Source organism: Saccopteryx bilineata, chromosome X, assembly GCF_036850765.1.
Source record: "Saccopteryx bilineata isolate mSacBil1 chromosome X, mSacBil1_pri_phased_curated, whole genome shotgun sequence".
Classification (NCBI taxonomy): Eukaryota; Metazoa; Chordata; class Mammalia; order Chiroptera; family Emballonuridae; genus Saccopteryx; species Saccopteryx bilineata.
Window position 1 is genome coordinate 128,525,360 of NC_089502.1, and position 13,419 is coordinate 128,538,778.

A 13,419-nucleotide genomic window follows, 5' to 3' on the forward strand; every position below is an offset into this window, starting at 1 on the left:
TTGACATCATTTCCCCAGAACGTGTTTTCTTACTTGCCCAGTGATTTCAAGCTTTACAGATTTATCATTGTTTTTTCAAGAGGTGTCTGTGATTGAGATGAACATTTTGTCAGCAATGCTGTGGTTTCAGCTTCTCATATTACACTTAAGGGACTTCTTTAAACTGGACTCAGAAACTTCCTAAAAACTTTAGTGGTGATAACACGGGCCTTTTGGGTTAAGCTCTAAGAAGAATGAGAAAACAAAGCAGCATTATTTTAAGTCCCTCGGTTAATGTACTTTATTCACATGTTTAACCATAGTCAGCATGTCGTTTTCCTCAGAGGTCCACTTTCCGAAACAGTTTTCAAAATGTCTCCAGTTCACCTTTTTTGTGAGCTAGCCAGTGTCTTACTTACTTGCCACCTAGCCGGACCCTGGTTGAAATGGACTCTGTAAACCTGTTCTGGTGGAAGGTTGTCTGAGCCACCAGTACATCCCAAATCTCCCCCGTATTAAATGCAATACAGGATCACACTTGTTTGGGCCTTCTCATTTAGGAAGCCATAGCGCACAACGAACGAAGGAGTGCCGGCCAGAGCCCGCCTCCCCCTGAGGAGCCCGCTGTTTATTTCCTGGAGAACACAAAGAAGAAAGGGAGTCTTGTTTTTCAGGTATCTGTCAAGTTCTTTTGGAAAACATTAATCTTGGAAATCAGTACTATGGTTCTTATTAACTACCATTTTCCTTATTGGGGTAATTAGCGGGTTTAGGAATTTAGATCAATGTAATGAGTAATAAAAGGAGTTGACTTATCTAAAATTGTCTCTTCCTTATGCCCCTCCATCTTCAACCCTGGAGAAAACCTGGAGAAAACTTACTTCTTCCCTCCCGGTGGTTTTAAGCACTCCTCCTAGAAAGCCATTGTTTTCCCACAGTACCACTAACTGCCCTTCAAATAAGGGGCTAATTTCCTTTATTAGGATCTGTGTCCAACTCCGGCCTGTTTGGAAGTGTTCTGTAAACACACGGGGATTTCTGTGCTTGCCTAGTTAGCCAAGTGACCCATTTTGCCTTCTGAACAGTATTTTATGTAGGATGACATTGTTGTGGGCAAGATCTAGTTCCCCCTAGTGTTTTAGAAGCCCGCCTCAAACTCCTTACCTGTGTAACAAATGGGCTTACTTATTATGGTGGGTGTCAGTCTCTAAGCTCTCAAAAATTGTGCAGGTAAAATGTCCAGTGTCATTGATGTCAAGTTATTTTATTGGTGTCGCTACATATAAAACCCTGGCATTTAACTGGCTGCTTTCCAGATTTGTTTAAACAATTACAAAGTTTTAGGTTAGGTTTCTTGGCCATTTTTATTTTGCATTCAACAGTAAGAAAACAGTCTTAAGACACAGAATATTAGTAAAAATGCTTACACCGAAAAGTGAAATCAAAGGGTAGTTTATTAAAAAAGAATCAAAACAGAAACTCTAAGTACCAGTGTGTACATTGTACACATTTAAGTGACTCACAAGAATGAAGTTTTTCATATACATTAAGATCACACCACCAGTTGTTTATCAAAAGATGTTCAACAGTAAATCTGACTCCAAACTGCACTGCCATCTTAGAGACTCCATCTGAAACATGCAACAACGCCACTGGTAATAAAGCTTTGGAATGGGTGCTCATTCTATTATTTCACTACAAACATGATAGAAAGCAAGATAAGTTGAGAATTTTTTCTAAAATAGAATGGAAGGTGTAGTCCACACCAGCACTCCTCACTCCTCTGCTGCCATTTTTAACAAGTACTCCTTGTCGATCTTGAAGAGTCTCCATCCCTCCTCGCTGGACAGATCAGAAGCACCTCTCTTTTTGTAGAAGTTGATAGATGGTTCATTCCACTCCGCTACCAGGAAGTGCATGCTGCTGCAGCGACACTTCATGGCAACCTGTTGTACACAGGGGGACAGGAGGCACAAACTCCGTCACCTTTCAGCCGCTTCCCAGGGCCCAGTTTTGACTCAGTCATTAAAATAACCAGTAACCCTCAAAAAAATCCAGAAGCCAAAAACCAAGACGTACCTGGCTTAGATTCTTCAGAATTTCTGATCCTATCCCAAAGCCTAAAACAAAGAGAAGGACCATTAAAAAAAAAAAAAAAACGCACCTAAAGGACTTCAAGTCCCCGATTTCTCTTTAGAACCACCCCCAGGAATGCAACCATACCTCTATAATCACTCATTACGAAGAAGTCCTCAAGATACAAGAGCTTGCCAATCCATGGGTCATAGGTAAAATAGTACATGGCGAAACCAACAACACTGTGTCCTGTAATCAGAGTATCACATGAGCAATGGTTGAAACGGATTCATAAACGTTGTAGTTGCAAAATCTGAAGCCTGCCATAGGTTTTTTTTTAATAATATACATGCATGTATTAGCGAGAATGCTTTCATTACTTGCCAGAGCACAACTGCTATGGTCTTAAACTAAACATTATTCACATCCTATTGATATAGTGGTATGGTGACTTCGGAATAAGGCTACACGGCAGTTCAGAATAGTAAATACTTGTAGTTCAGAAACTCTGCTTCCTTAAGGTCGGGACATTAGGCCCAAAGTGCAACGTTTAATTTCAGAACTTGCCTTCCAATTATTTCAATTTGCTCACCCCAGTTTTTACGCCAGAAGCAGCGGAGGTATCCAGAAACAGGTATTATGTAACCTCCACCTATCTCTAAAAACACTTCATCCCTTGTTTTTTCTGCTCAGTTCTTCTAGCTTGGGGAACAGACTCCAGAAAACAAAAACAAAAAACAAAACAAAAACAAAAAACACACAAAAAAAACTTGAGCACCCACCCGAACAACTTCCTCTTGCTGTTCTGCCTGTTAATAGGGACCAGCAAAAATCAGATCCCCGTTTATTGGGTGTCTATAATTCCAAATGGAGGCAAAGGTTTCAAATTAAACTTTCTTGCCATTTTATACTCCTTTGCAAACCCAGGAAGCGAGCAGAATAGAATTTCTGATCTACCGTGTTTTAAGTGTGTGATAATAGGGCCTTACCTCATTTTTATCATGATCATCTACTTTATTGTGTAAAGGATCTTTTAGTTACCTCCCCGCCCATCCATGTACACGGAAGGGCCATGTACATGGCGAAGCTAGAGACTGTAACCTGAAGATTGGGACAAATTAAAAAAAAAGTGATTTAACAGGATTATAAAAAAAAGTTACGATAGGGTCAAACAAGAACCATTTAAGAAACTGAATTACAACAAGTGACATATGTAAGTCTTCCAGGTCTCCACAGCACTGATACTTACTTTTAAACAGCTCAAGTTCTTCCTGGTCCCCAAGGAACTCTGATACTTACTTAAACAGCTCTTTTCACCCACCCTAGTTAAGTGTGCACATCTATTTTATTCCCTCAGTAGTTTGAACACTGGCTGGCTATGATTTCTGGCCAACTTCTCAGTAACTACGGCCTGTGTTGTCTGTGGCTCTACACAGCAGACACTATGTTTCCACAACACTAGATCTCTCTGGCTTCTGGAAGGGGCGGGTGGTTACCTTCCGGAGTGCTGTGCTCCTTGGAGACCTCTGCTACCAGGCAGTGGTAGAAGGGGTGCTCTCCGAAACCATCCTCCAGCAGATCTGCAAGAAAGGGCAGCAGGGACAGTGTTGGTCTCGGTGAAGGCGACAGGAACCGACGCTCCTCCCCCACCCCGTCACTGTGGCGTTACCTTTTTCTGTTAATATAACTTGTTCTTCCATATATTCATATTTAGCCAGTTCCTGAAGCGATGCACCGAGAAAGGAAAAGATGCAGAAAACTTAGTAAGAGACTCCGGCCCGGCCAGCCTACAGGGAACGGGGACCGGGGGTGGGGGCGGCGGGGGGAGCGGGGGACCTGCCCGGGACCCTGATCGGCCGGAAACGCGCCCCCGTACCGTCCCTCCCCGGGAACGCCCGCGCCCCCCGTTACCTTGATCAGCCGCAAGATGTCACTGCAGTCGGTGGCGGTGGCCGGGCGGATCACGAATTTAGCCATTTTCGTCTTTTGCTTCTCTTCCCTTTGCGGACCAGGCCCCTGTACTTGAACAACAGGAGAAAGTGGTTCTTCATTCGTTTCCTGGGAGCTTCCTCTTCTCAGTCAGGCTGGCACCATGACCCGGGGAGCCTCGGTGAGCGGCGAATGCACTTGTTCACGTAGGGCTGCAACTGCCCGTTGGGTCGCTGCCTACCCGGCTTTTCAGCCCGAAGAAGCACCGCCCCGGGCCGTGAGGCGGTGCCACCTCGTCCAATGAGGATGCGCCCGCCCCTTTTTTCGGGCACCTCCCTCTCTTCCGGTGCGCGTGTGAACCGTCCGGCGGGGGCGGGGGCGGCGAGGCGCGCGGCTGGCACTCCAGCGGCGCCCTCTAGCGGCGTCTTCCGGGGCCTGCCCGGAAGCCCGACCTCGGAGCCTAGGCGTCCCCAGTTATCTTTGCGAAAGGAAGAGCAGTTCCCCTTTTCTTCCAATCAGTGAGTGACTTGGCTGTTTCTTCCTTGGCCAATCACGGAAAGAAACTCGGGAGACCTGGCCCTGGGCAATGGCGGAATTAGAGCAGCGGTTCTAAAAGTGTGATCTGGAGGACTCTTTGGGTTACAAGATCCTTTCAGGGAGTGTCAAAACTGGTTTCATAATAATACTAACACGTCATTTGCCTTTTTCAGTCTCTCTGGAATTTTCCACGGGCAACCAGATGTGTGATTTAGTCATCACTCAGATGACTAAAGGAATGGGTGCTTGTAAAAAGAGTTTTTTAAAACTTATTTTAGAGAGAGAGGGAGAGAGAGAAACCCGGATTTGTTGTTCCTCTTATTTACGCATTCATTAGTTGATTCTTGTATGTGCTCTAACCAACTGGGCTATGCAGCCAGGGCCTGAATGTTCTCATGTTTCCTAGAATTTCCTAAGGTAAACTACATATTTGGATTGCTCAGTAACCCTTCCCTCCTCATCCAGTACTTGTAATTTTTAGAGTTAACAGAATGCTTTTTTATACTTTTTTCCCTTCTTAAATCTCTGATCGTCCTGTGGAAACACTCCTTCTGCCTGAGGTACACTCTTCATAATTTCCTTTAGTGAGGGTGTCCTTTTGAAAAATTGTCTGTTTTGCTTATCTAAATGTCTTTATTTATTTATTTTTATTTTTTATTTTTTTGTAGTTTTCTGAAGTTGGAAACGGGGAGGCAGAGAGACAGACTCCCGCATGCGCCTGACCAGGATCCACCCAGCACGTCCACCAGGGGCGATGCTCTGTCCATCTGGGGCATCACTCAGTTGCGACCAGAGCCATTCTAGCACCACAGGCAGAGGCATTGAAGCCATCCTCAGCACCCGGGCCAACTTTGCTCCAATGGAGCCTTGGCTGCGGGAGGGGAAGAGAGAGACAGAGAGGAAGGAGAGGGGAAGGGGTGGAGAAGCAGATGGGTGCTTCCTGTGTGCCCTGGCTGGGAATCGAACCCGGGACTCCTGCACGCCAGGCTGATGCTCTACCACTGGGCCAACCAGCCAGGGCCTTATATGTCTTTAATTCAACTTAAAATTCTTCAAGGAATTATTTTACTGCTTTTAGATTGTTTTGTAAAATATTTATTGATTTTTACAGAGAGAAGAGAGGGGGACAAGAAGTTTCAACTCCTGGTTGCTCTACTTTAGTTGTTCATTGATTGCTTGTTGTGTGTGCCTTGACTGGGCAAGTGCAAGGTTTTGAACCCGTGACCTCAGTGTTCCAGGTCTATGCTATATCCATTGCACCACCACAGGCCAGGCTAGAATTTGAGGTTGAAAGTTATTTCCTTTCAGCATATTGATGACATCTGACTATCTTTGAATTCCATTGCTTTTGAGAGTTGTTGTAATCCTTACTTGCTCCATCTTCTGTGCTTCTCTTTACCCTTTACATTTTTTTAAATTTTGAGATAATTATAAATTTTCAGGATGTGTGATGATAGCCTTGCTCTGGTGACCAAATGAGTGTGTGTTTGTGTATTCTTATGTTTTCTGACATTTTTGAAGATAAGCATTTTTACATTCAATAACTTTTTAAATGTTCTGAGAGCAAAATGTTTGATAAAAGTTGGATTAGAATGTTGGCCCTGGCTTGTTAACTTAGTCAGTTAAGAGCGTTGTCCCGAAACAAGGTTGTGGGTTTGAGTCCTGGTCAGGGCACACACAGGAAGCAACCAATGAATGCACGACTGAGTAGAACAACAAATGCTTCCCTTCCCCCTGCCCTCTCTTTCCCTTCCTCTCTCTGTCTCTCTAAAAATCAATAAAAATTGGTCCTGGCCAGTTGGCTCGGCGGTAGAGCATCGGCCTGGCATGTGGGGGACCCGGGTTTGATTCCCGGCCAGGGCACATAGAAGAAGCACCCATTTGCTTCTCCACCCCTCCTCCTCTCCTTCCTCTCTGTCTCTCTCTTCCCCTCCCGCAGCCAAGGCTCCATTGGAGCAAAGATGGCCCGGGCACTGGGGATGGCTCCTTGGCCTCTGCCCCAGATGCTAGAGTGGCTCTGGTCGAGGCAGAGCGACGCCCCGGAGGGGCAGAGCATCGCCCCCTGGTAGGCAGAGTGTCGCCCCTGGTGGGTGTGCCAGGTGGATCCTGGTCGGGCACATGCGGGAGTCTGTCTGACTGTCTCTCCCCGTATCCAGCTTCAGAAAAATACAAAAAAAATCAATAAAAATTAAGCCCTGGCAGGATAGCTCGGTTGGTTGGAGTGTTGTCCCAGAGCACAGAGGTTGCCAGTTCAATTCCCCAGTCAGGGCACTTACAGGAGCAGCTTAATGTTCCTGTCTCTCTCCCTTCCTCCCTCTCTCTGTCTCAAAATAATAATAATAATATAGCTATTCCTGGATTGTACCGACTGGAACAAGTATTGAAGCCTCTTGCAGATAGAGTTTTCCTTTTACAACCCACTTTTCCAGACAGACCTTCCTGAGGGTCTTGCTTCAGCTGCCCTGCCTGGGTTTCTGAATGAGTCAAAGAGAAAGCATAGCCTCTGGTCCAGGTAGCTCAGTAAAGCATAGTCCTGAAGCACCAATGTTGCAGGTTCAATCTCTGATCAGGGCACATATAAGGATCAACCAATGAACGCATAAATGAGCAGAACAACAAATTGATATCCGCCCCCTCTCATCCTCTCTCTCTAAAAATCAATAAAAACAAAATTTAAAAAGAGAAAGCACCAAAGGGGCCTGCAGTGTTTTCAGCCTTTATTTATTGATTTTGGTGAGAGGAAGGGAGAAAGTGGGAGAGACAGGAACGTGAATCTGTACCTATATGTGTCTTGGCCAGGGATCAAACTGGCAACCTCTGCGCTTCGGGACAGTGCTCAGACTAACTGAGCTATCTGCCCAGATTGTGTTTTCGTCTTGAAAATGAGAGGTTGAACAATCACCAAATACCCTCCTCCCCCCAAAAAAATTTCAGCAAGTGGTTTTCTGCCTTTGCTGGGAACATCCCATATGTAGAACAGAAAGCAAAAGGAGGTTCCCTGTTACGTTTCCACCCTCTGAGGATGTCATGCATAGCGAGTCATCGTGGCAGTTTACAAAATATCTTTCTCAATCATCTTTTTTTTTAATTAATCTTAATGGGGTGACATTGATAAATCAGGGTACATATGTTCAGATTTCTCAATCATCTTTAAAAATATCGTTGATTCTCAATTGTCTAAGCTAGGGGTAGTCAACCTTTTTATACCTACCGCCCACTTTTGTATCTCAGTTAGTAAAATTTTCTAACTGCCCACTGGTTCCCCAGTAATGGTGATTTATAAAGTAGGGAAGTAACTTTACTTTATAAAATTTATAAAGCAGAGTTACAGCAAGTTAAAGCATATAATAATAATTATTTACCAAGTACTTTATGTTGGATTTTTGCTAAGTTTGGCAGAATAAATCTTTATAAAACAACTTACTATAGTTAAATCTATCTTTTTATTTATACTTTGGTTGCTCCACTACCGCTCACCATGAAAGCTGGAACGCCCACTAGTGGGCGGTAGGGACCAGGTTGACTACCACTGGTCTAAGCTATTGCAGGTGGTGTCCTTCCTGACACCATGACACATGGATGATCATTCATAGGTTCTTGCCTCCACTGCTTTGGTCTAACATGCAGGAGGACTTAGGAGAACTTGTTACCGATTTACTGATGACGGTAAAGTAGACCTCCATGACTAAGCTGTAATGATAGCCGCCTACTTGAAGTAAAAACAAACCATTTCTGGTTTAGGTTACTTAGTTTTTCAGAATATTGATGGTTTCACTAAAATGCATTATATACATACATATTTTTTAAAGTGTCTTTTTTTATTATTATTAATTTTTAGAGAGGAGAGAGAGTGAGAGAAGGGGGAAGGAGGAGCAGGAAGCATCAAGTCCCATATGTGCCTTGATCAGGCAAGCCCAGGGTTTTGAACCGGTGACCTCAGCATTTCCAGGTCGACGCTTTATCCACTGCACCACCACAGGTCAGGCCATACATATTTTTTAAGACTTATTCATTTTTAGAGAGAAGGGAGGAGGAGCAGGAAGCATCAACTCCCATATGTGCCTTGACCAGGCAAACCTGGGATTTTGAACCGGCAACCTCAGTGATCCAGGTTGACGCTTTATCCACTGCGCCACCACAGATCAGGCATATTTTTTCTTTTTATTCCGTGAGAGGAGGTGAGGTAGAGACAGACTCCCGCATGTGCCCTGACCAGGGTCCACCCACAAGCCCACTAGAGGATGATGCTCTGCCCATCTGGGGCATTACTCCATTGATCAGTTACCAAGATCTTCTTAGCACCTGAGACAGAGGCCATGGAGCCATCCTCAGCTTCTGGGGCCAACTTGCTCCAAATGAGCCATGCTGTAGGAGTGGGAGAGAGAGAGAGAGAGAGAGAGAGAGAGAGAGAGAGAGATATGCAAGAGGGGGAGGGGTGGAGAAGCAGATGGGCACTTCTCCTGTATGTCCTGACTGGGAATTGAACCTGGGACATCCACATGCCAGGCTGATGCTCTACAACTGAGCTTACCAGCCAGGACCATATTTTTTCTATTTATTTTGTTTTTCCAATTTTTTGTGCTCTTATGCTTTACTTTGTCCTTATGACAAGAAGAGTCTGTCATGAAAAACAGATGCTAAAGAAAGCCTGTTGTGGTTGTGTTTGTGCATGTGCAGAAGCTTAGAACCCTAAGACATCTTCATTTTCTTCATGGCAGTGAATCATAGATAAATGCAATGGGTGACCAACAGTAACCCCTCTCGATATTGGAATGCATATGTTTAAAACTGCATAAAAAAGGGATAAACTGCTGAGCACTTGGAACACTTTAACTTGGTTAATGAGTCAACAAATCAAAAAATATTTATTGTCTTGTGCTAGGTACTTGGGGGTTATAAAGCAGAACTAAGTTTTGAAACTGGCCCTCAAGGTATACAGTTTAGTTTTAGAGGTTTGTATGTAGTGTACTACAACATAATTAATCTTTGTGAGAAAGCATTCCAGTAACTCGGTTTGAGTCGGGGAGAATAGGAAGGGAAACACAAGGCACTTCCTGGGTGATTCACACTCATTGTTCCTTACAACTGTTGCAAAATGGGTAATGTTAGCCCCATCTTTACTGCTGAGCAAAGGGGAGGCTCAGCTGGGTTACAGAAACGTCAGAGCTGGGAAGGGGGAGAGCTGGGAAGGAAGGAATTCTGTTGGTTTTGGTGCCAAAGTGAAGCTATCCAACATGCCTATTAAACTGTGATGAAAGGTGTCATTATCTTTCTGTTTATTACAGCAATGTATACTGATTAAGAAAACTGGAGGCCCTGGCCAGGCAGATCAGTTGGTTAGAACATCGTCCCAATACATTTAAGGTTGTGGGTTCAATCCCCAGTCAGGGCACGCACAAGAATCAACCAAAGAGCTTGACCTGTGGTGGCGCAGTGGATAAAGCGTCGACCTGGAAATGCTGAGGTCGCCGGTTCGAAACCCTGGGCTTGCCTGGTCAAGGCACATATGGGAGTTGATGCTTCCAGCTCCTCTCCCCTTCTCTCTCTCTCTCTCTCTCTCTGTCTCTCTCTCTTCCTCTCTAAGAATGAATAAATAAAATTAAAAAAAAAGAATCAACCAAAGAATTCATAAATAAGTGGAACAACAAATCAATATTTCTTTCACTCTCTCTCACCCTCTCTCAAAAATATCAATCAATAAAGAAGAAAGAGAAGGAGGGATAAGTAGCCCCTTGGTTTGGGAAGATGCAGATACTGTATAGGGTGATCATGCTTGAATTCTCGTGGGTGTGCCCAGTGCTGCTCATCTCTGACCCTCGCACGGGAACACCTACAGCAAACCAAAGGCTGAAAAGCTGTATCAGTAGACAGGGACAGAGATCCCCCTCCCCGTGGTAAGGAGTTATCCCAAGCTGCCCTGATCTATTTATAAGATGAGACCTATTTGCCTTGGTAGCCTCTATCTATCCCCAGCTGTTAGAATGACAATCCATGGGGCTCTTACTAAAGATCACAGAAAGTTGTGGCAGACAGACCAGAGAGACCCTTTGGTTGAAGTTGAACAGATATGATCATGGCGCTTCTCTTCCTGTCTAGTGCTCTATGTGGCGAGGCGAGCACACTGGCCGTTTTCCACAGTCCACAGAGATGACCCCCTGGAAACCAGATATAGAGGCTGAGTGATTTTGACAAAGACATGGACATATTCCAAGGCTATGAATGTTCATGACTTAAGATTGGTCTTGTGTATTGGTTTTGTTTATGACTTAAGATTGGTCATTGGTCTAGACTATGAATACATTTTATTTCAAGGTTTCACAATGGCGAGGCAGCTCTTTGCAAGCAGGTTGTGTAACCGCGCAGATGCTTCATTTCTTTCCTATGACCTCGTCTCCTTTCTTTCCTTTCCATTCAAACAGGCCTCATCCAGCCCCTGACTCACCTGGCGCCTCCTCCCTTGCACGTCCACTCCCCGTAAGCATTCAGCCCTCAGGACAGTGACGTTCTCATGGGCATCAAAGAATCTTGGGAACAAAGCCTTGGAGCTGTTGACCCCAGAGATGGAATTTCAGTCAAACTAGAGAGAACATCTGGGGCTCAGTTGGATATCAGCTCCAGCCCCAGAAAAGTGGCAAAAACAGAGTAAAGGGTGCCATGCTGAGGTCTGGACCAGCTGTACTGATGATGTACCCCTACCTGGGAACTAGGTTTTAGAGTGGTCACTCACCTGATTCCAAGTTTGGTGCCATTTCCTTAACTAGAAATCTTGAGGTTCTTTGCTGCAAGCTCCTGTTCGCATGTGATGGGACTTGGTTGCAGGCAGGCGAACCAGCCCCTTTAGTCCAGTAACAGTTGTCTTACAGCATCTCTTTTGTATTAATCATCTGTTGTCACGTAAATTAATGCAAATCTAGTGGCTTAACTTACAGGCATGTATTATTGTGGTTTCATAGTTTTAGGAAGCGGGGCTTGGCTTAGCCCAGGGCGTCAACCAGGCTGCATTCTCTCACGTGGGAGTGTGACCAAGAAAGAATGCACTTGCGAGCTTAGCCTGTGGGCATTGCCAGAGTTCGATTCCTTGACAAAGGGCCTTGGCTTCTTGCTGTGTGTCGGTTGAGGCTGCCCGTTGTTCTTCAAAGCTGCCTGCTGTTCCTTGTCACCTTGGCTCACCCAGTATGGCCGTTTACTTCATCAAGCCAGCAAGGAAAATCGTTAGAGTAGTCTGCTGGCAAGATATAGTCTGCTTTGTGTGAAAAAACCTCACATAACAAAATTGACCATCTTAACCATTTATATATATGTAGGAGTGCTAACTAAATACATATTATTGGGTAACAGATCTCTAGAAGAAGTTGTATAAGTGAAACTCTGTATGTATGCATTGAACGACTCCCCATTGCCCTCTCCCTCAGCCCCTGGTAACCAACATTCTTCTCTCTGTCTCTATGAGTTTGAGTATGTACTTCTTAAAAAATTGATTTTAGCAATAAAGGAGGGAAGAGAGAGAGAGGAAGGGAGAGAAAGACAAGAACATTGGTGTGTTCCTGTCTGTGCCCTGATCGGGGATCAAACCAGCAACCTCTACACTTCTGGACAATGCTCTAACCAGAGGTTGCTGGATTGAAGCCGAAGGTCGCTGGATTGAGCCCAAGGTCACTGGCTTGAGCAAGGGGTCACTGGCTTGGCTGGAGCCCTCTGGTCAGGCATGTAGGAGAAGCAATCAATGAACAACTAAAGTGATGCAACTATGAGTAGATGCTTCTCATCTCTCTCCCTTCCTGTCTGTCTATGTGTCTTTCTCTCTAAAAATATATATTTTATCCCATTCAGTAGGTTGCTTTTTTACTCTGTTGGTTGTTTTATTTAAAGTGCAAAGGTTGCCCTGGCCGGTTGGCTCAGTGGTAGAGCATCGGCCTGGTGTGCAGGAGTCCCGGGTTCGATTCCTGGCTAGGGCACACAGGAGAAGCGCCTATCTGCTTCTCCACCCCTCCCCCTCTCCTTCCTCTCTGTCTCTCTCTTCCCCTCCCACAGCCAAGGCTCCATTGGAGCAAAGTTGGCCCGGGTGCTGAGGATGGCTCCATGGCCTCTGCCTCAGGTGCTAGAATGGCTCTGGTTGCAACAGAGTGACCCCCCAGATGGGCAGAGCATTGCCCCCTGGTGGGCGTGCCGGTTGGATCCCGGTTGGGCACATGCGGGAGTCTGTCTGACTGCCTCCTTGTTTCCAACTTTGGAAAAATACAAAAAAATAAAAAATAATAAAGTGCAAAGGTTTTAAAGTTTGATATAGTCTCATTTGTCTATTTTGCTTTCATTGCCTGGCAACAGAGAGTTTCACATAATGCAACAACATCATGGGAGTGACAACCTATCACCTTCAGCATATTTTGTTGATTAAAAGCAAATCATACCTAACCAGGTGGTGGTGCAGTGGATAGAATGCTGGACTGGGATGCAGAGGACCGAGGTTCGAAACATTGAGGCTGCCAGCTTGAGCGTGGGCTCATCTGGTTTGAGTGCGGGCTCACCAGCTTGAGTGCAGGGTCACTGGCTTGAGCATGGGATCATAGACATGACCCCATAGTCACTGGCTTGAGCCCAGAGGTCGCTGGCTTGAAGCCCAAGGTCGCTGGCTTGAGCAAGGGGTCACTCACTCTGCTGGAGCCCCACCCCCATCAAGGCACATGTGAGAAAGCAATCAATGAATAGCTAAGGTGCTGCAGCGAACAATTGATGCTTCTTATCTCTTTCCCTTCCTGTCTGTCTGTCCCTATCTGTCCCTCTCTCTGTCTGTGTAACAAGAAAAAAAAAAGAAAGCAAATCACAGGTCCTGCCCACACTCAAGCAGAGGACCACACAGAGGTGTAAACATTGGGAGACAGCATCCTGGGGGCCACCTTG

The 13,419-nt window shown here is 45.2% G+C and overlaps 1 protein-coding gene across 1 annotated transcript; it reads right to left on the bottom strand.

The window, feature by feature from the left end:
• Positions 1–1,415: 1,415 nt before the first annotated feature.
• Positions 1,416–4,226, bottom strand: SAT1 (spermidine/spermine N1-acetyltransferase 1). The gene is made up of 6 exons (XM_066249770.1): positions 3,967–4,226; positions 3,725–3,776; positions 3,552–3,635; positions 2,203–2,304; positions 2,059–2,099; positions 1,416–1,925 (listed from the first exon to the last, which is right to left on the bottom strand). The coding sequence occupies exons 1-6, from the start codon at positions 4,030–4,032 to the stop codon at positions 1,755–1,757; spliced, it is 516 nt and encodes a 171-aa protein (XP_066105867.1). The 5' UTR covers positions 4,033–4,226; the 3' UTR covers positions 1,416–1,754.
• Positions 4,227–13,419: the final 9,193 nt, after the last annotated feature.

Coding starts and splice junctions, on each gene's coding strand:
- SAT1 (XM_066249770.1), bottom strand. CDS start 4,032: ATGGCTAAATTCGTGATCCGCCCGGCCACCGCCACCGACTGCAGTGAC. Junction 3,777..3,966: donor ACATCTTGCGGCTGATCAAG/GTAACGGGGGGC, acceptor GCATCGCTTCAG/GAACTGGCTAAATATGAATA. Junction 2,305..3,551: donor GGAGCACAGCACTCCGGAAG/GTAACCACCCGC, acceptor CTCTGATTACAG/GACACAGTGTTGTTGGTTTC.